The 20,993-nt window shown below is 42.7% G+C and overlaps 1 protein-coding gene across 1 annotated transcript; it reads right to left on the bottom strand.

Annotated features, from left to right (window-relative positions):
- Positions 1-697: 697 nt before the first annotated feature.
- Positions 698-20,192, bottom strand: LOC126198505 (odorant receptor 43a-like). Its single transcript, XM_049934888.1, has 3 exons — positions 20,168-20,192; positions 11,889-12,044; positions 698-864 (listed from the first exon to the last, which is right to left on the bottom strand). The coding sequence occupies exons 1-3, from the start codon at positions 20,180-20,182 to the stop codon at positions 805-807; spliced, it is 231 nt and encodes a 76-aa protein (XP_049790845.1). The 5' UTR covers positions 20,183-20,192; the 3' UTR covers positions 698-804.
- Between the last annotated feature and the right edge of the window lie 801 nt (positions 20,193-20,993).

The following is a 20,993-nucleotide window of genomic DNA, read 5'->3' as shown; positions in this document are numbered from 1 at the left end:
ACACTTTGAATTTATCAAAGACATCAGTACTTGACACATAAAACTCTTGAAAATAAGAACAGTGTTCTGCTTTCTAGATAGGAAACTGAAGTAATAAATGCTTGTAGGTGCAATGACATTCTGTATTTTCCAACATATGCTTACTTGTGGTTTTTTATTTCACATTGTGTTAGTAACAATTAACAAGTTAAACTACAAATTTACCATGCAGCTACGAGCAAAATCTTTTATTAGGAGATATCTGAACCATGATAAAAGATAACATTTCAGCACCCTGATACCAAGTATAGGAGAGGAGTCGAGTAACTCCCATGCTAACAAAAATTTTGTCCGTTGTCGTCTCCCTCATAACCTAATAATCTTCGCAATGGACGTCATTAACACAGACTAATCTTAAGCACTTATTTAGTACAGAGGTCACCGTACAAGGGCCTCTGTTATTCACCAGCAAATTTTATGTAGCACTATTTTTTATGTTCAGAGAACAACTGTTAATGGCTATGGGCACATAATATGTCCTTTAATGTATTCTTTACCATTCATAGAATTCATACAGACGATTTTTGCTACTCTATAAATGTGTTTACAGATTTTTAACAGGCAACTATTCTCAGTGCCCATTCAGTCTAAGCTAATGTGAAATGTGTGCTAGCACTATTAGATCTGAGACACACTAAGTGATGACTGGAGCGACTAATTGTTTATACAGGTGTGTCATTTTTTTCCAAACTTGTGCAAAACGGAGGAAATCCTTGGGTTGAGATGTAGGCTGAGTTTTTGATGCCAATGTAGAAAAATGGGACGTTATTTGCTACTTTGAGATCCATAAAGCATGTTGAACATGGCATACGATCCATTTAACACCTGTGAAAAATATTCACATCCTAATATTTTTAAATGTTTGGAATTTTTAATCATGTTAATGCTAATATATAGTATAACAGTATTTGAAAGCGTAAGTCGCTAATAAGGAACTCTGAACAAAAAAGACAAATCATTAATATGAGGGTCACTCCAAAAGAAATGCACACTATTTTTTAAAAAATCCATCTTTTATTCTACATGTTTGAAAGTTTTACAGTGTGTAGATACATCCTTTAGGAACAATATTTTAATTTCTCCACATTATTTCCATCCCTCTCAACTGCCTTACGCCATCTTGCAACCAGCGCTTGTATACCCGCACAGTAAAATTCTGGACCAACCTGTTGGAGCCACTGTTTAGCAGCATCCACAAGGGAGTCATCACCTTGTTCCACGAAGAGAGTCTTTCAGTTTCCCAAAGAGATGATAGTCACATGGAGCCAGGTCAGGACTGTAAGACGGGTGTTTCAGCTGTTGTCCATCCGAGTTTTGTGATCGCTTCCACGGTTTTTTGACTGACATGTGGCCGTGCATTGCCGTGCAACAGCAAAACATCCTGCTTTTGCCGATGTGGTCGAACACGACTCAGTCGAGCTTGAAGTTTCTTCAGTGTCGTCACATATGCATCAGAATTTATGGTGGTTCTACTCGGCATAATGTCCATAAGCAAGAGTCCTTCGGAATCGAAAAACACCGTAGTCATAGCTTTTCCAGCAGAAGGTGTGGTTTTGAATTTTTTTCTTGGGTGAATTTGCATGATGCCACTCCATTGATTGCCTCTTCTTCTGTTGTGAAAAATAATGGAGCCATTTTTCATCGCCTGTCACATTTCTTCCAAGAAATTCATCTGCACCATTCTTGTACTGTTCCAAAAGTTCGTTGCATACCGTTTTTCTTGTTTCTTTGTGAGCCACTGTCAACATCCTGGGAACCCACCTGGCACAAACCTTTTTTAACGCCAACACTTTCAGTATTCTGCAAACTCTTCCTTCCCCTATCCTAACGTAGCGTGACAATTCGTTCACTGTGATGCGTCTGTCAGCAGTCACCAGTTCGTTAACTCTCTGCACATTGTCTGGAGTGTGTGCAGTATGAGGCCTGCCACTGCGAGGACAGTTCTCAATATTGCCGAGCCCGCTTTCATCACGTAACCTGCTTGCCCACCGACTAACTGTACTGCAATGACAGCATCATCTCCATACACCTTTTTCAACCTCTTGTGGATGTTTCCCTTTGTCTCGTTTTCACAGCACAGGAGTTCTATGACAGCATGTTGCTTCTGACGAACGTCAAGTGTAGCAGCCATCTTGAAGACATGCTGTGACGGCGCCACTCTCGGGAACAGGTTGAACTAAGTTTAAAAAGAAGCGGGAAAGATGTTTCTACACACTGTAAAACTTTACACATGCAGAATGAAAACTGTATTTTTACAAAAATAGTGTGCATTTCTTTGGGAGTGACCCTCGAACAAGCATAAAATTAACGTAGCTCTCTATTGTTATTGTCCATACATGGTATACATTAGTAATTACACGGCCCAGTCGCGTCAATGTGATCACCACCTACATCCGATGTCAACGAGCAATAAACACTCACAGAAGGCAGGCTGCAGCACTAGCGGTGGAGGGTACACGAAGCGTATCGGGGGGGGGGGGGGGGGGGACACTGAAAACAGCGCAGTCGTTGTAATGCAGAAACGGAGCGATTGATCTGACGCCCAAAAGGGCATGTCATTGGAATTCGGGCCAAGGGTGGAAGCATTTCTGAAACAGCTAAGTTCGTAAACCGGTGCCGAGGTAACTGTAATGTGCCACGGGCCATTGCTGACGGCGGTGGCCTACGGCCGCTGACATATGTGCAGGCGAATAGAAGTGCAACTGTTGAGCAACTGACAGCCCAGTTGAACCAAGGAGCTACCAACAGTGTCTCCTCAACAACCTTTCAACCTCCGCAGCAGGCACCTGGTTCATGCACTTAGGCTGACTGCTGTTCATCGGCGACAGGTGGCCTTTTCAGACGACTCACGTTTTATGACCCTTCGGGCAGATCGCCTTTGGCGTGTGCAGGCCTGCAACAATCGCCGGAAGGGTCTAGGCCGGAGGAGGGAGCGTTATGAATCTGGAAATATTTTCGTGGCATTCTCTGGGTGATCTCGTCAATGCACATTGTATCGACCACAAGTGCGCCTCTATCTTTGGGGACCATTTCCACCCCTACAGGTAGTTTTTTCTTCCTCAGCGCAATGGCATCTACCAGCAGGACAATGCTACCTATGCTACATGTCACACAGCTCGCAGTGTACGTGCGTGTTTCAAAAATCAGCAGCATGAGTTTAACGTACTCCAATGGTCAAAACCCCATGGATTTAAACCCAATAGAGTGTCTGTGGGGCCACCTCAGTAGGCTGTTCACGCAGTCGTGGAAAGTAGTGGAGCTGGCCATGGAACTGGGATCTGGATGGCATCGCATTCCTGCTGGTACCTTCCAGAATCTCACTGACTCTCCTTCTGCACGTCCGTGCTCCAAGAGGTAGTTATTCAGGCTTTTGACAGGTGATCACATTAATGGGACTGGACCATGCGATTGATGCATTGTCAAAAACAAACAAAAAGCAGCAATGGTTGCTATTTTGCGATAATTGTGTACTACGGGACTGGTTCTGTCTACTGACAACACTAACAGACAGTCATTCTATAACAAACATCGTTTTCACAGAGGTTTTTCTGAATATGAGTCACCGTTCAAATTGTTTGGACTCCAAGTCATTATGCAGAATATATATTTAACATTATGTGTGGGCTAACACTATTGACGTATATCCAAGCAACCTGCAGTATTGTAAGACAATCCAGTTTTATCCATTACTGAATTTAAATTAGCTCATAGCGGAATGAATTAAACATCTGTGAAAGTCTGAGATATTTAATCCAGGCCATAAAATGTTATCATCTTCATAAAATGTGTCGCAGACAATTGTTATGAAGTCAAATACAGACCGAAGCTGTTTCTGTTTCAGAACACTTCTCTTACTATGATTGACTAGTTGCATCTAATGAAGTACTCAGTCTCCACATGGCTGTTAAGATTATCGAAGGAACTTATGACAACCAAATTACTGAAGCTCGTATGTAGAATACATGTCAGGTGAAATGTCTTCACGAAAAACGTAATAACAAGAGCAAAGAAAGTAGGTGCTAAATTAAGGGAGTGCTTCAGAGACTTTAGTTTGTCATGTCATGGTTTCACAATATTGATACGAATTTTCTACAGAAGAATGGACGCAGATAAGGGACAAGACCAGTTTTCATGTCGGAGAAATGTGAGAACACGCGAGGCAATACTGACCTAGCAATTTAACTTAGAAAGTACAGTGAAGAAAGACAAAGCCTTATTTAAAGCATTTCTAGACTTAGAAAAAGTTTTTGACCGCGTTGACTAGGATATACTCTTTGAAATTCTGAGGTTATAACGGATAAAATACAAGGAGCGAAAAGCTATCTAAAAATTGTACGAAAACAAGCTGCAGTTGTAAGAGACGATGTAAGTGGAAGGGAGGCAATAGTGGTTGAGAAGAAATGGAAATGTCGTGTGACTAGGGCCTCCCGTCGGGTAGACCGTACGCCTGATGCAGGTCTTTCGATTTGACGCCACTTCGGCGACCTGCGCGTCGATGGAGATGAAATGATGATGATTAGGACAACACAACACCCAGTCCCTGAGCGGAGAAAATCTCCGACCCAGCCGGGAATCGAACCCGGGCCCTTAGCATTGACAGTCTGTCACGCTGACCACTCAGCTACCAGGGCGGACGGTTGAGAAGAGAGTGAGGTAGGGTGTAGCCTATCTCCCGTGTTATTCAATCTGGACACTGAACCAACAGCAGAGGACAGAAAGAATAAATTTGAAAAAGAAATAAATGTTCAGGTGGAAGAAATAAAATTTTTGTTGTATACTGATATAGTGTAATCCCACCAGGGGCTACAAAGGACTGGGAAGTTCAAATGGTTCAAATGGCTCTGAGCACTATGGGACTCAACTGCTGTGGTCATCAGTCCCCTAGAACTTAGAACTACTTAAACCTAGCTAACCTAAGGACATCACACACATCCATGCCCGAGGCAGGATTCGAACCTGCGACTGTAGCAGTCGCACGGTTCCGGACTGCGCGCCTAGAACTGCGAGACCACCGCGGCCGGCTAGTGGGAAGTTCATTTTAACCGAATGGATAATGTCCTGTAAAGAGGTTATATGGTCAAAATCAACAAAATTAAAGAGAGTTGGTGAATAGCCGAGTAAATATAGGGAATGTTGAGGCACTTCTAGAGGATGTCCCACAAAGGGGTTTAAACTGTCTGCACTTTAATAACTGAGGAGATATTAATGATAATCTGATGCACTTGATTATTTTGGTTCTCTCGTGACTAATGAGTGTAGCCATTCATCTGTTTTTCCTTTTGTTTATTTTAAGTTCCTAGTAACTACACGTAAATAACAAGATGGCTTGAAACATGACCTCGCAGCATAGAAAGTGGATTTTGAAGTGTTATTGGAAAGGTGAAACCATGAAAGAAGTGGAGAGACGATGTCGGACAGTGTTTGATACTGAGCCGTCATCAGATGTAACAATAATGAAATTAGGCGACAAATTTGAGACGGAAGGACGTGTGCGTGATCAGGAGAAGGGACGGTGTGGCAGGCAGAATCAGTGGCGGACAAAAGACGGATGGACGTAGCGATACTACCTTTCACAGGATCCCTAAAGAAGCCCATACGCAAGCTGCACGTGGATTAGATGTACGCAGATTAAGTGTTAACCGCATTTGAAAGGAAGAAAAATGGAAACCCTAAATTCCCAGGTTGCTTCACGCGATAAATGAGGAAAATCGAGACGGGCCTCTCGAATTTTATGAATGGATTTGTAATACTGAATTATTGAATGATGTCATTGTTTGTTCCCATGAGGCGGCGTTTAAACTGAATTGAACTATCAGTCGCCGTAAGTGTGTACACAGGGCAAGAGATAATCCACATGTTACGGAAGTACGAGCTGTTAATCTCCCTCGGTCATCAGCGTCGTGTGGCATTTTTGTCAGAGGACTTCAGGCCATTCGTTTTTGAAGGGAAACCGCAGGCGTAAAGTACCTTCCAATGTTGCAGGATCGTATTGTGCCGGCTGTTCAGCAACTGTACCGAGATGAATACGGCGCACCGTCACATTGCCAACGGACATGCGGCAGTTCGTGGATAAGACATTTGTTGAGTGGTGGACCAACGAGGAAAGCCCCTCTTCAATTCCGTTAGGTTTCTTTCTGTCGGGAACTCTGGAGGATACCGTCCACGCCACAAATCTCCGTACATTGGACGCTATGAGAAAGGCAGTTGTGACTGCCTGTGAATTCGTTCCAACGGCAACTGTAACACATGTTTGTCGATCTGCTCTGCACCTTTTCACCGCTGTGTTGCTGCCGATGGATGACAGTTTGAACATCTTCAACAGAAAAACGTTATCAACAATGTCGTGACCATCTATCTGACGAAAAAATTCATAGTTTTTATTATTTTTTCCGAGTTATTAAAGTTCAGACAGCACAAACCCAATTGTGGGACGCCACATATTAGGAAATGGAGCATCAACTGTAGTAAATGAGTTAAGCTGCTTCTGCGGTATAATAATTGACGATGGCCAAAGTAGAGACGATGTAAAATGCCGACTGGCAAAAGCGAAAAACGTTTTATGATCAATAGATGTTTAACGTCGAATATAAATTGCAGTGTTAGTCTTTTCTAAACGTACCAGTAACAGCCACCCCTATTAGCAGTTCTTCAAAGAATCGAAATCCCATGTACAAAATAACTTCAAAAGTCTGCTTTAGAAATAGGTTAGTGTTTTAAATATTTTACGTTAAACATGTAAAACTTCTGCCGTCGAAGATGCCCTAATTACTAGTTGCGCATTATTCGCGCACAGACACGAAAAAGTCAGGACCGAAACGAAATGAGTACTATTTGGATAATTTGCGCTCCGTTTTAATAAAATCCAGTTTTTTCCGCTTCTTAATGTTTATAGCGTCGCATCTCTTGAATTATGTGTCGTACTGTGGAATAATTTTGCAGGCACACTCACTGGTATGTGTGGACACTGTAGGAATGAAGTAATAAATTAAAATGTCATTCCTGATGCATGAACAACGAAAATATAGTATGCGAAAAAATTTTTCCTTTCATTATTTTGTAGGGGATGTCAGTGAAAACAAGTTTCGAAAACGTTTGAAATTGTGTGTAAAATTTGTTGGAAGTCGCTAAGCGCTCTCGTTCTGAAATACTGTATGAATATAATCTTGGTAATTTGCGCGCTATGAGTACCACTGCCTCAACACAGTTACACAGTTTTTACTTCATACTTACCGTGTTAAACCTTCCATGTAAGTTCATGTCTTTTATTGAGTAGATTATGACAGAATTTAATTTTTTTAATTTGGTCAATAATTATATGAAATACTGAAAAACAAAGTTTTGTTGTTTGCAGAAGCAATTACATAGGCAATCCGCCACTGGAATGGATGACAATTTTAGCTATTTAGCAGGGGAACCGGTAGACAGTGGCAATAGCAGCACTATGGTCAGTTGCTGTTATATCGTTAAACTGCCTTTAAGATACGCCACCGACTACGGAGGTTGCTGAGAACAATACCGTCGTCTTTCCACGAACTTCTCAGTCTAGTTAAATATTCGAGACAGGAAGGGCAGACATTATTGCCTGCTCAAGTTATTTGGTTGTGTATTCCAAGGCAACGCTCTTACTAAGCAAGTAAGTACGACGATTGAAGTCCATAGATTGATTAATTTAACAGTATATATGGCGGTAAATGTTTAAAACGTATTCGCAAACGAACTAAAATAATTTCAGCAAGGCGATGGGGCAAAATGGCCACGCTAAATAGGGGCACGTTGGCCCATGAGGAAACCTCTTCCTTCACCTTATATAAGGATTTCAATAGGTACAACGGAATCAAAGTCTGGATCACATCAAGAAGAAAATTTTGTCCTGCATTGATTTCAAAACTGTAACATCAATGTGATATTTGACTTCTTTTTCTTCCAAAACCCATAACTTATGTTGAAGTATTCAACTAAAACGATTGTAATATAAATTTGAAATTATTACTTACGGGACATGGCAGAACACACATTTCAGAATATCAGATCTACATGTATCTCCGAATGTAGTCATTGTTTTACTCATCGTCGTTCAGACTTTTTCTTTTTAGGGTGGTTAGAAATTATAAAAAGAAAACTGATAGAGGCGATGTTTTGAAGCAACTATGACATTAGCGATGATAGAAGCAACACGCCGAGAAACATCACATAGAGGAATGAGCAAAGCGTTTAACATTCCAAGAAAAAGTTTAGAGAAGTACTGCAACAAACTGAAAAGACTTAGAAACTTCTGAAACGGCAACAGAATTCTTGGGTGGATTTGGCCACACAAAACATTTCTGATAATATATTTCTTTGTTTTGTGGTGATGTAGTTAGTATATTCGCTGTTTTGATAATAACACCAAATACAATGGAAATAATATACAGGGTGATTCAGATGCCATTACCTGTAGGATTTATGCAACCTGCAACGCCTTCAAAAATCACATGTGAGATTTTCATGTTCTCTCGCTCTGTACGTGCAGACTGTTAGTCATACAGAAAAAATAAATAGTCCTTTTTGTAGGAAATGTAGTATAGATAAATTTCGTACTTGGATACATTTTCGCTGATGGTCATGGTTTTCGAGTTATTCAAGGAAACCGTGTTTTAAGGTCACTTTGGTACATTTTCCTTGGATAATTCTTAAACTATGGTCCGTTGCGAAAAACCTATCCCGGTACAAAATTTAACCACACTGAATTTCCTACAAACAAGTCCTGCTTATTTTTTCGATACGACTAATAGTTTTCAAGTACCCAGCGAGAGCATATGAAAATCTTGCACATGGTATTCCAAGGTGTTGCAGGTTGCGTAATACCGATGGGTAGGGGCAACTGAATCACTTGTATAAAACTGAGTTCGCCAATAGCTTCCTGAAAGCACTATTTATACTAAGAATATTTAAATACATAGCCCAGATGAATTCATTTTTCCACATGTCTGAACCTCAAAAAGAAAACTTGCTTGAAGAGTGCTTTACTAAAGTTAGTGACATGTTTTCGTCTTTCACCAAAAGAAGGTAGGTGGTTTTCTTACACCTATGCCGTTGCCTGTCAACGTAAAATATGCCACTCTTGGAGTGGTTTTGGAATGGCGGGACCTTATTCGTTTTCAGGATTTCTGAAATGCCACCCAACACGCTCCATTCTATTCCTCAGGTAAGTAGTTAGGCACAATGTACTAGCTCCAACAAACTCAATATAACCTTGTTTTTTGACAGCCTGAAGGCTGTTTAGACAAGAATGAAACTGAACGCTATGAACATGTGGAATATAGATGAAGCTGCTATCACTGCAGTCCAAAGGTCTGATAGATTATTCACTGGAAGGCGGTTACATCAAATAAGGGTGGGTAACATGGATCTCTTATCGTTATGGCTTCAGCTTTTAGTGCTACTGGGAATAGCGTGTCTCTATTATTTATATTTCCTTGGGCTGGCTTCGAGGGTTCATTCTATCACAGGCGCTCATGTTGGGAGCAATAATAGTTTGGGCGACAGAAACTAACTCCTTGAAATAGATGCAGCGTATCACATGCCCTTGCTTGGTACTAATTGACACTCTTAATTTCCATTTAATCAGTTAAGTCTTAGATTTTTGCCAAATAAATGGTGTCATAGTTTTGCATTTTCCAGATGATGATGATTATGGTGATGACGATTTGGTTTGTGGGGCGCTCAACTGCGTGGTTATCAGCGCCCCTTCAAAGTCTCAATCTCTACACAGTCCAATCTCGCCACTTATCCCAAATGATGATGAAATGAAGAGAACAACACAAACATGTAGTCCCCAGGCGGAGAAAATCACACACCCAGCCGCGAATCGATTCCGGGAGCCCGTGATCCAGAGGCAGCAACGCTAGCCACTGGACCACGACCTGCGGACTGCCTTTTCCAGTTCAGTGCAGCGAAAAACCAGAGTCCTTAGACGGAAGAATTTACGGCCGCATCAAGAGCTTGTAAACTCAGGTGCGAAACAGACAAACGACAAATGATGTTATACGACCTCCTGGGCAGTGTGAACACTGAATTACCAAAGGCAATTACTCCCAGAAATATAACGGCTGGATTCAAACTCATAGGAATCTCACCCTTAAACTGGAACAATTTACACCGCTAGTGACTTAACGCCTTTGTGCATAACACACTTGATCCTTATTTTGTTGACTGTCCTTTAACTGATGAAGCTGGGCCTTCGACTGCTCACGTACACATTGGTAGGCCTATGGTTTTAGTAGCAATGCCTGTTAAGTTAAAAGTCACATCACCTGACGTTCCATGCTACGCGATGCCTGAAGAAGTCAGGCCAATTGAGAAATGGCAACCAAGAGAAAACGATGAAAAGATGTCCATAGCGTTAAGAGAAAAAGATACCAAACAAACGAAAAAGAACTTCAGTAATACTGACAGACACTACAGTGAAAGACGCATTAGTGCTCGAATAACAAAAACCCTCCACAGACGTGAAAGGTAACACTCTAAAGAAAATAAGGATGTTCTTTGCAAAAACCCATTAAAAAAAAAACATTACCGTGGCGAAGCTTAATCTTATGATAAAACTCCTAAAATAAAGTGTAAAAAAAAGTAGGCACTGCTAAGAAGGTCCTTCAGGATGAAAGATGTGGGTGTGGATGACCTATGTGTTATGTTTCTTAAACTATTTTCTGACAGAAATACAGGTGACGAACGATTTCAGTGCACAAGCTGTAAGCGGTGGGCACATCTGCCGTGTGTTAAAAATTACGCGAAAAAACTGTTTATGGATGTTTGGGCTGTATGTATACTATCGAGGATTCAGACGAAGGCTGACAAAAACTTAGGACATACTTGTGTGACAAACTGTTATCATCAAACGATAATCTGGATTATGATTTTTGTGTTTGTCATCAAGCTGTAGGAATTTGTATTAAATAAACAATGAGTATTAAAGTCGATATATTTTCAATTAAATAGAGAAGGGATCGGTTGACAAGACACATCCTGAGACATTAAAGATAAGTAAGTTTAATACTGGGTGGAAGTATGGGCGGGAGAGGGGTGGGGGGAGGGGTGGGAATTGTGAAGGGAGGCCTAGGTGTGAATACAGTAAGGAGGTTTAAATAGAGTAGTTTATGTAGAGATGAATAGATTTGTATGGGATAGACTACTGTGAAGAAAATTATCTGTAAATAATTCAAATGTAGCTACATAGTTACTTGCCTCGAAATAAGTGCTGTTCAAATGTCAAATTAGTGTTAGATTTCGGGAACTTTTGGGAAGCATCTCGAAGCTGAAATAAAATGCTTTGGGTGTCTGGGCGTCCTAACTATTATGTCTAGCGGCTGGCCCTCTAGACTAAGTTTCTTTCCTTGGTGTGCGATTATGCAACGACAGAATTACACAGGTGCGAAACAGGTAAGTGAAATGAACATTGAGATTCATCGATGAGTATGCTATACTCACATAAGAACGTAGGACACTGAGGCGTGCAAACCAACACGTGCCTTTGAGATCATAACAATGCTTCCAGTCATCTGTACGCCGATTGGGTAAAGTGCTGTTGAGATGGTACTTCAGATATATTGTAGAATCTGGAGAGATTAAATCTCGCTTCCCCTTCACCAACGTAGTATCTTATATTTGTCCAAACATATTTTCCATACAACTAATACAAAAGAAAGTGGTCGCGAACCAAGAACGAAATAAACTATAGAGTACAGAGTGTGATCTGCCTCGGGCTATAATCAGCATAGTGCAAATACTTATTTGAACTTATATGCTTTTCCGGAATATTAACCTTCTTCTGGTAGACATTGAAGGAAGCTAAAACACTCACTTCAGCTCACCTGCAAAAATGTCTCTTTGTTCAACGTGTACATCTTTCCCACTTTGATTTTCAGCGGCTGCCCGACCACCATTGAAAAGGTGAGCAGGCTGCGTCTGGATCGAGCGTCGAAGTCCACCCACGCACTGCTGTATGCTGAGTCCATCAGCCTCTCGCTCTGTAACTCGCGTAATAGTTGAAATAATCGATTAAGGATGTACATAGAAATAATATTACATATCTAACAAGATCATTGGGCTCATTACGGGACATTACTTCCATTTAAATCCAGAAAGATGATTGAATGAAAATGGAAATTTGTTGTATTTCAGAGAGATAATGTCTTAGAGTGACGAGAGGGAGCGAGATTGCAACAGAGATAAGTCGTAAAGTCAAGAGCGAGGCGCTGAGTTCCGTGCATAGTGTCATGAAATGGTTGCTGCTTGAAAACTACTTCATTTTTCCCCCATTTCCACGGCTGCTGGTCCCATAGCTCTTAGCATAATTTTCCTCTTTTTTGATGACAGCAGTATCATAGTCACTGAGAAAATTAGAGAAATCCTTGCAGGGGAAGCAAATGAAACCATCAAAGAAGTTTACAATTGGCCAATACGCAAAAAAATATCATTCAACATAAAGAAAATGGGAAAATGACACTGTCAGATTAAATGTAGGTGGCGCCTCTACACACTGATCGACCAGAACATCATGAACACCTACCTAATAGCCGCCATGTCCACCTTTGGCACGGATAACAGCTGCGACGCTTCATGGCTTGGAGGCAATGAGGCCTTGATAGGTCGCTGGAGGCAGATAGCACCACATCATCAAATTCCCGTTAATTCCGGGGTGGAGGGCTAAGAGCCCTGACGCCACGTTCAGTCACATCCCATCTGTTTTCAATCGTGTTCAGATCTGGCGAGTTGAGAGGCCAGCACATTTTTTGGAACTCACGACTTTGTCCCTCGAACCACTCCCATCACACTCCTGGCCTTGTGACATGGCGCATTATCTTGCTGAAAAATCCACTTCCATCAGGGAACACGGTCGTCATCAAGGCATGTATCCGGTCTGCAACTACACTCCTGGAAATGGAAAAAAGAACACATTGACACCGGTGTGTCAGACCCACCATACTTGCTCCGGACACTGCGAGAGGGCTGTACAAGCAATGATCACACGCACGGCACAGCGGACACACCAGGAACCGCGGTGTTGGCCGTCGAATGGCGCTAGCTGCGCAGCATTTGTGCACCGCCGCCGTCAGTGTCAGCCAGTTTGCCGTGGCATACGGAGCTCCATCGCAGTCTTTAACACTGGTAGCATGCCGCGACAGCGTGGACGTGAACCGTATGTGCAGTTGACGGACTTTGAGCGAGGGCGTATAGTGGGCATGCCGGAGGCCGGGTGGACGTACCGCCGAATTGCTCAACACGTGGGGCGTGAGGTCTCCACAGTACATCGATGTTGTCGCCAGTGGTCGGCGGAAGGCGCACGTGCCCGTCGACCTGGGACCGGACCGCAGCGACGCACGGATGCACGCCAAGACCGTAGGATCCTACGCAGTGCCGTAGGGGACCGCACCGCCACTTCCCAGCAAATTAGGGACACTGTTGCTCCTGGGGTATCGGCGAGGACCATTCGCAACCGTCTCCATGAAGCTGGGCTACGGTCCCGCACACCGTTAGGCCGTCTTCCGCTCACGCCCCAACATCGTGCAGCCCGCCTCCAGTGGTGTCGCGACAGGCGTGAATGGAGGGACGAATGGAGACGTGTCGTCTTCAGCGATGAGAGTCGCTTCTGCCTTGGTGCCAATGATGGTCGTATGCGTGTTTGGCGCCGTGCAGGTGAGCGCCACAATCAGGACTGCATACGACCGAGGCACACAGGGCCAACACCCGGCATCATGGTGTGGGGAGCGATCTCCTACACTGGCCGTACACCACTGGTGATCGTCGAGGGGACACTGAATAGTGCACGGTACATCCAAACCGTCATCGAACCCATCGTTCTACCATTCCTAGACCGGCAAGGGAACTTGCTGTTCCAACAGGACAATGCACGTCCGCATGTATCCCGTGCCACCCAACGTGCTCTAGAAGGTGTAAGTCAACTACCCTGGCCAGCAAGATCTCCGGATCTGTCCCCCATTGAGCATGTTTGGGACTGGATGAAGCGTCGTCTCACGCGGTCTGCACGTCCAGCACGAACGCTGGTCCAACTGAGGCGCCAGGTGGAAATGGCATGGCAAGCCGTTCCACAGGACTACATCCAGCATCTCTACGATCGTCTCCATGGGAGAATAGCAGCCTGCATTGCTGCGAAAGGTGGATATACACTGTACTAGTGCCGACATTGTGCATGCTCTGTTGCCTGTGTCTATGTGCCTGTGGTTCTGTCAGTGTGATCATGTGATGTATCTGACCCCAGGAATGTGTCAATAAAGTTTCCCCTTCCTGGGACAATGAATTCACGGTGTTCTTATTTCAATTTCCAGGAGTGTAGTTTACGATACTCTTTGGCCATTATAGTGTCTTACATGAGCTCCACTGGACCCATGGATATCCACGTGAATGGTCCCTATAGCATAATGGAGCCGCCGCCAGCTTGCCTCCGCTTCGAACTACAGGAATCAGGAAGCTGTTCCCCTGGAAGACGACGGATTCGCGCCCTCACATCGACGTGATGAAGAAAGTATCGGGATTCATCAGACCACAGAACGATCTGCCAACGCGCCAACGGCCAGTGCCAATGGTCGCGTTCCCATTTCATTCTCAGTGACCAATGTCGTGGTGTTAACGTTGGCACATACGAGGGTACTCGGCTGCGGAGGTCCGTCGCCAGGAGTGTTCGGGGTGCACTGCGTGTTCAGACACACTCGTACTCTGCCCAGTATTAAAGTCTGCTTTCTGTTAGTTGCCACCCCCCCCCCCCCCCTCACCCCGTCCTGTTTGCCAGTCTGTCCAGCCTACGACTTCCGACGTCTGTAATGAGGGGTGGCCGACCAACCCCACGAAGTCTGGACTTTGTTTTAACTTGGTTTCGCCACGTGTTGAAGACTCACCACAGAAATTTTCGAATAGCCGACCGGTCGTACAGTTTTCGAAGTGCTGGTACCGAGACTACGCGCCATCATAATCTGCACTCGGTGAAACTCAAATAGATCGCGCGTCTTCCACAATCTACTCACAGACAGCACGTTCACTGATACTACAAGCACCGTGCCTGTGTCTGTCATTCGTCGCCAGGTGACTCTGCTATCAGCTGGACGTGTTTATATCGATAGTAAGTCGGTGGTCGTACTGTTCTGGCTGATCAGTGTATACTGTGTAACAAACAACAAATTATCTAGGAATGAATATCGATTCTTGGCTGAAGTAGTGAGAACACACAAAGATACTTGCTAACAGAACGCCATCAGGTGCAAATAACCAAAGCAATAGTCGAGGTAGTTGTGAAAATCTGTTCAAAACACTGGAGGCCTTAACCATACTGTGTGGGTACATTTACCAGTCAGTTGTACACATTTAAAGGTGTTGTGTTAAAAAAGCAGTGAACTACTCCCACAAGTAGTCATAGTTAAGTCCAGAACCTATAAGCTATGCAGTAAGTGTAATTCTTTTACCCAGAAACAATTTACAAACGCAGCCATAATGTCTAATAGAAATAGTCTCACTCTCACACACACACACACACACACACACACACACACACACACACACACACACGCAGAGAGAGAGAGGCAGGGAGGAAGAGGCACTTTTTGCAAACCCGTTTTTCTGTATTATGATACAGTGCTCCCGAAAAACGTGTTTGCAAATGATTAATAACTGAACAAGAGTAAATTTCAGTTTTGTTAAGGTGAAAGGAGTAAGTAATCCATCAAAAGAAACACATAAATTATAGACAAATGGCTCTGAGCACTATGGGACTTAACTTCTAAGGTCATCAGTTCCCTAGAACTTAGAACTACTTGAACCTAACTAACCTAAGGACATCACACACATCCATGCCCGAGGCAGGATTCGAACCTGTGACCGTAGCGGTGGCGCGGTTCCTGACTGTAGCGCCTAGAACCGCTTGGCCACTCCGTAAATTATAGACATTATTGCCACCTAATAGCACAGTAATATGGAAGATTATCTCATGGGACGTGTAGCAGGTAGCGAAAGTCTAATCAACATTCGTCGACCCACCTTGTGTCCATCTGGAACCTAATAACAATCAAAGAGAAACTATTTAACACTAATGCTATGACTGCGATTCACGTGGTTTCCGAGAAATTCGAATATTTATGGATCGTAAATTGAATCCATGATAGAGAGCGAGATAGTGGCCGTGCAACGTTCCGCTGCCGTACATAAATAAAAAAGAATGATTCGGTTGGATAGAAATAATTCAGGAAGAAGTATGTGTATTGATACCAAATGAAAGGAATTGTTTTACAAGCCGACATGGATCCTCAGATAGCAGATATAATATTCAACTTCACAATATATAATGGTGATACTATGTTCCTAGTACACGGCTTGAGACAAAGAAACAACTCCTTTACAATGTAGAGAGGGTGATAACTTTTAAGCTTACCGCACGATGGTTTGAAAAAATAATGTACGTCTCTATAATCGGCTTCTGTTTAACCAAGTTTGAGTTTCCACTTTACGCTGCGGAGGAATACTGTCGCATACCTAATCGCAGAATAATCGCCCCCAAATGATGCAGAAATGTAGCTGGCAGTCCTGTAATTAACCTAATCACTTCGTTGAAAATTCACCACAGCAAAGAATTGAAAAATGAACTCATTCAATTTAACCATTGTAGAATCCCCACACCAGCACAAACCATCTCCAGACAGAACCTGTCCTCCTCCAGAAACGGGACAGTAAACAGACGTCTTCTAAGTGCATCATCAGGAAGCAGAATCCTCATCATCAGAAAACATAATGGCGAATGCTATTTCATAGAAAGACGACCTCGTGGCTTCTAAACGGCAGAGCCGTCTCACTAGTTGAGAGGCAAACCGAATCGCCGAAGATGCGAAATAGGCTCAGCGATAATGAGAAGAGTTTGCAACATCATTTTTTCCAGAAATGCTAATCTAGCATTGCTTGGATAACTCAGTCGGTGAGCACTTGCCCGCGAAATGCAAAGGTCGTGAGTTCGACTTTCGGTCCGGCATGAAGTTTTAATTTGTCAGGAAGCTTCATACCAGAGCACACTCCGCTGCAGCATCAAAATTGCGTTCTGGAGCTATACCCATGACCATGATACAAGACCTAGACTTCACTTACATTTACCAAGAAAAAAATACATGAAACTCAAAACAGCATTTTCTACCAAGAAATAACACTATACATTTTCTAAGGAGATTAAAGAATCACTATATGAAACTTATTTAAAAAGTAAGTTAAAGATCATCTGTTGAGCAATACATTGTACACCGTGCAGCGTTACTTAGAAATCATAGAACAGGGTTTTGGTAAAAGACATAAAACAAATAAACAAAGAAACTTATTTTCTACTAAGGAATAAAACTGTACAATAAATAATAATAACGATATTAAAACATCTATAATTTCACATATATGTTCAAATTGTTTTTCTTTCTTTTTTTGCTTTACTAGAAAAACTGTCTCTCGGAGCTATACATTGTATAATGCCCTATCCTCTTTTTAAGGTCAACATCTCACACATTAAAGAGGGAAGTTGACTCAGTTGTTCGGGCAAACAAATGGGAAGTTTCGGCACACTAAATGGAAACCAAACATCGTCTCTATGGTCCTGTCGTCTTCTGGTAGTGTGTGCTACGAAACAATATGTGTATAATGTGTGCAGTGTGCGCGGTGACGGAGGGTTAGAAAATAAAAGAACAGTGTTCGAAAGAACAGTCATTAATTCCTTTCTGTCTGGAGTGTAGCATTAGCGCATTACATTATTTAATAACGCCTTTGCAAAACACTCTTTTACACCACGGATACACCGGTTGAAGTAGCACTTCCTTTAAACCAGAATGGCCTTATATTCGCGAGGTTGTAGGCTCCAGTCTTCATCTGGTCGTCCTGATTTAGGTTTTCCAGGATTTCCCTAAGTTACTCCAGACAAAATGGCGGGATGCTTCCTACCATAAGGTCACGAGCAACTGCCTGTCCCATGTATTTCAAACTAGACCTATAAGTATGTAAATGCCTGTACGTATGAAACATGTTTTTTTTCTTAAATAAATACCAAGTCATGTCTAGTATCTTTGTAAAAGAGGTTTACAGATGAATGAAACTATTTATGCCGCAACTTCTACTTCTTATTTCTCGTATTTGTTCGTGATGAAAGGCTAGCAGTAGTATGTTGTTGTTGTGGTCTTCAGTCCTGAGACTGGTTTGATGCAGCTCTCCATGCTACTCTATCCTGTGCAAGCTTCATCTCCCAGTACCTACTGCAACCTACATCCATCTGAATCTGCTTAGTGTATTCATCTCTTGGTCTCCCCCTACGATTTTTACCCTCCACGCTGCCCTCCAATACTAAATTGGTGATCCCTTGATGCATCAGAACATGTCCTACCAACCGATCCCTTCTTCTGGTCTAGTTGTGCCACAAACTCCTCTTCTCCCCAATCCTATTCAGTACCTCCTCATTACTTATGTGATCTACCCATCTAATCTTCAGCATTCTTCTGTAGCACCACATTTCGAAAGCTTCTATTCTCTTCTTGTCCAAACTATTTACCGTCCATGTTTCACTTCCATACATAGCTACACTCCATACAAATACTTTCAGAAATGACTTCCTGACACTTAAATCTATACTCGATGTTAACAAATTTCTCTTCTTCAGAAACGCTTTCCTTGCCATTGCCAGTCTACATTTTATATCCTCTCTACTTCGACCATCATCAGTTATTTTGCTCCCCAAATAGCAAAACTCGTTTACTACTTTAAGTGTCTCATTTCCTAATCTAATACCCTCAACATCACCCGACTTAATTCGACTACATTCCATTATCCTCGTTTTGCTTTTGTTGATGTTCATTTTATATCCTCCCTTCAAGACACCATCCATTCCGTTCAACTGCTCTTCCAAGTCCTTTGCTGTCTCTGACAGAATTACAATGTCATCGGCGAACCTCAAAGTTTTTATTTCTTCTCCATGGATTTTAATAACTACTCCGAATTTTTCTTTTGTTTCCTTTACTGCTTGCTCAATATACAGGTTGAATAACATCGGGGAGAGGCTACAACCCTGTCTCACTCCCTTCCCAACCACTGCTCCCCTTTCATGTCCCTCGACTCTTATAACTGCCATCTGGTTTCTGTACAAATTGTAAATAGCCTTTCGCTCCCTGTATTTTACCCCTGCCACCTTTAGAATTTGAAAGAGAGTATTCCAGTCAACATTGTCAAAAGCTTTCTCTAAGTCTACAAATGCTAGAAACGTAGGTTTGCCTTTCCTTAATCTTTCTTCTAAGATAAGTCGTAAGGTCAGTATTGCCTCACGTGTTCCAGTATTTCTACGAAATCCAACCTGATCTTCCCCGAGGTCAGCTTCTACTAGTTTTTCCATTCGTCTGTAAAGAATTCGTGTTAGTATTTTGCAGCTGTGGCTTATTAAACTGATTTTTCGGTAATTCTCACATCTGTCAACAGTAACTAAACGGAAATTAATAAGATAATACTCTGAAGCGCCAAAGAAACTGGTATAGGCATGCGTATCCAAATACAGACATGTGTAAACAGGCAGAATACGGTGTTGCGATCGGCAAAGCCTATATAAGACAAGTGTCTGGCGCAGTACGTAAGCATCCTGTCTGCTCACCTATATTCATTCATGTCCACCGTGCATTCCGACGGACTTGGGCAATTCCGGAAAGACAATGCGACACACCACACATCCAGAATTGATACGAGTGGCTCCAGGAACACTATTTTGAGTTTGAACACCCGCTGGCCACCAAACTCTCTAGACATGAACATTATTGAGCATGTCTGGGATACTTTGCAACGTGCTGTTCAGAAGAGATCTCCACATCCTCAACTCTTACGGACTTATGGACAGCCCTGCAGGATCCATGGTGTCAATTCCCTCCAGCACTACTCGAGACATTACTCGAGTCCATGCCACGTTGTGTTGCGGCACTTCTGCGTGCTCGCGCCGGGACTACACGATATTAGACAGGTGTACCAGTTTCCTTGGCTCTTCACTGTGGGAGTAGTCTGCGGTTTCCCCAACACATTTGAAAGACTCTGCTTGCGAGTGGAGTAGCCAGGGTAGGAGTGGTCGCTGATAGTTAAGCAGTTGCAGACTTACCTGGTCATTTACCATCTGACCGAAGATGCAGTACATCGCGACGTTGTACAGGAGGACAGGTAATGTGAGAATCGACTTCAGTGCTCTTGTCTGACCTCCAACAGTCTGTAAAAACTATTTGTGCACAAACATTATAACGTGATTTTGTTATTACTATCAAATATCGATTTAAGCATTATTCTAGAATATATTTGTGCCAGCAACAGACAAACTGACATACGTTAGAGACCGCGATAGTCTGCCTAGTTCTTTACTCATCCCAATCACATTGTTGTTTTGTGGTCTTCAGTCCTAAGACTGGTTTGATGCAGCTCTCCACGCTACTCTATCCTGTGCAAGCCACGCTACTCTATCCTGTGCAAGCTTCTTCATCTCCCAGTACTTACTGCAACCTACATCCTTCTGAATCTGCTTAGTGTATTCATCTCTTGGTCTACCTCTACGATTTTTATCCTCCACGCGCCCTCCAATGCTAAATTTGTGATCCCTTGATGCCTCAGAACATGTCCTACCAACCGGTCCCTTCTTCTTGTCAAGTTGTGCCACAAACTCCTCCCCAATTCTATTCAATACCTCCTCATTAATTATGTGATCTACCCATCTAATCTTCAGCATTCTTCTGTAGCACCACATTTCGAAAGCTTCTATACCCAATCACATATTATACTTAATACGTAATGATGCTCCAAGCGTTACAGAGATAAATTACAACCCTCCCTAACACCATCCTCAAACCCAGGGTCAAAATGCTATCAGGGCTGTCACAAATATTTCATTTTTAGGCCGAAAAACTTTATATTCAATACTAATATAATTCATTTACCTT

This window comes from Schistocerca nitens, chromosome 8 (genome assembly GCF_023898315.1).
Source record: "Schistocerca nitens isolate TAMUIC-IGC-003100 chromosome 8, iqSchNite1.1, whole genome shotgun sequence".
NCBI lineage: Eukaryota > Metazoa > Arthropoda > Insecta > Orthoptera > Acrididae > Schistocerca > Schistocerca nitens.
Note: the sequence above shows the minus strand (reverse complement) of the source record. Positions and strands in the feature narration are given on the sequence as shown.

Coding starts and splice junctions, on each gene's coding strand:
- LOC126198505 (XM_049934888.1), bottom strand. Junction 865..11,888: donor ACAAAGAGACATTTTTGCAG/GTGAGCTGAAGT, acceptor TATTTTTCACAG/GTGTTAAATGGATCGTATGC.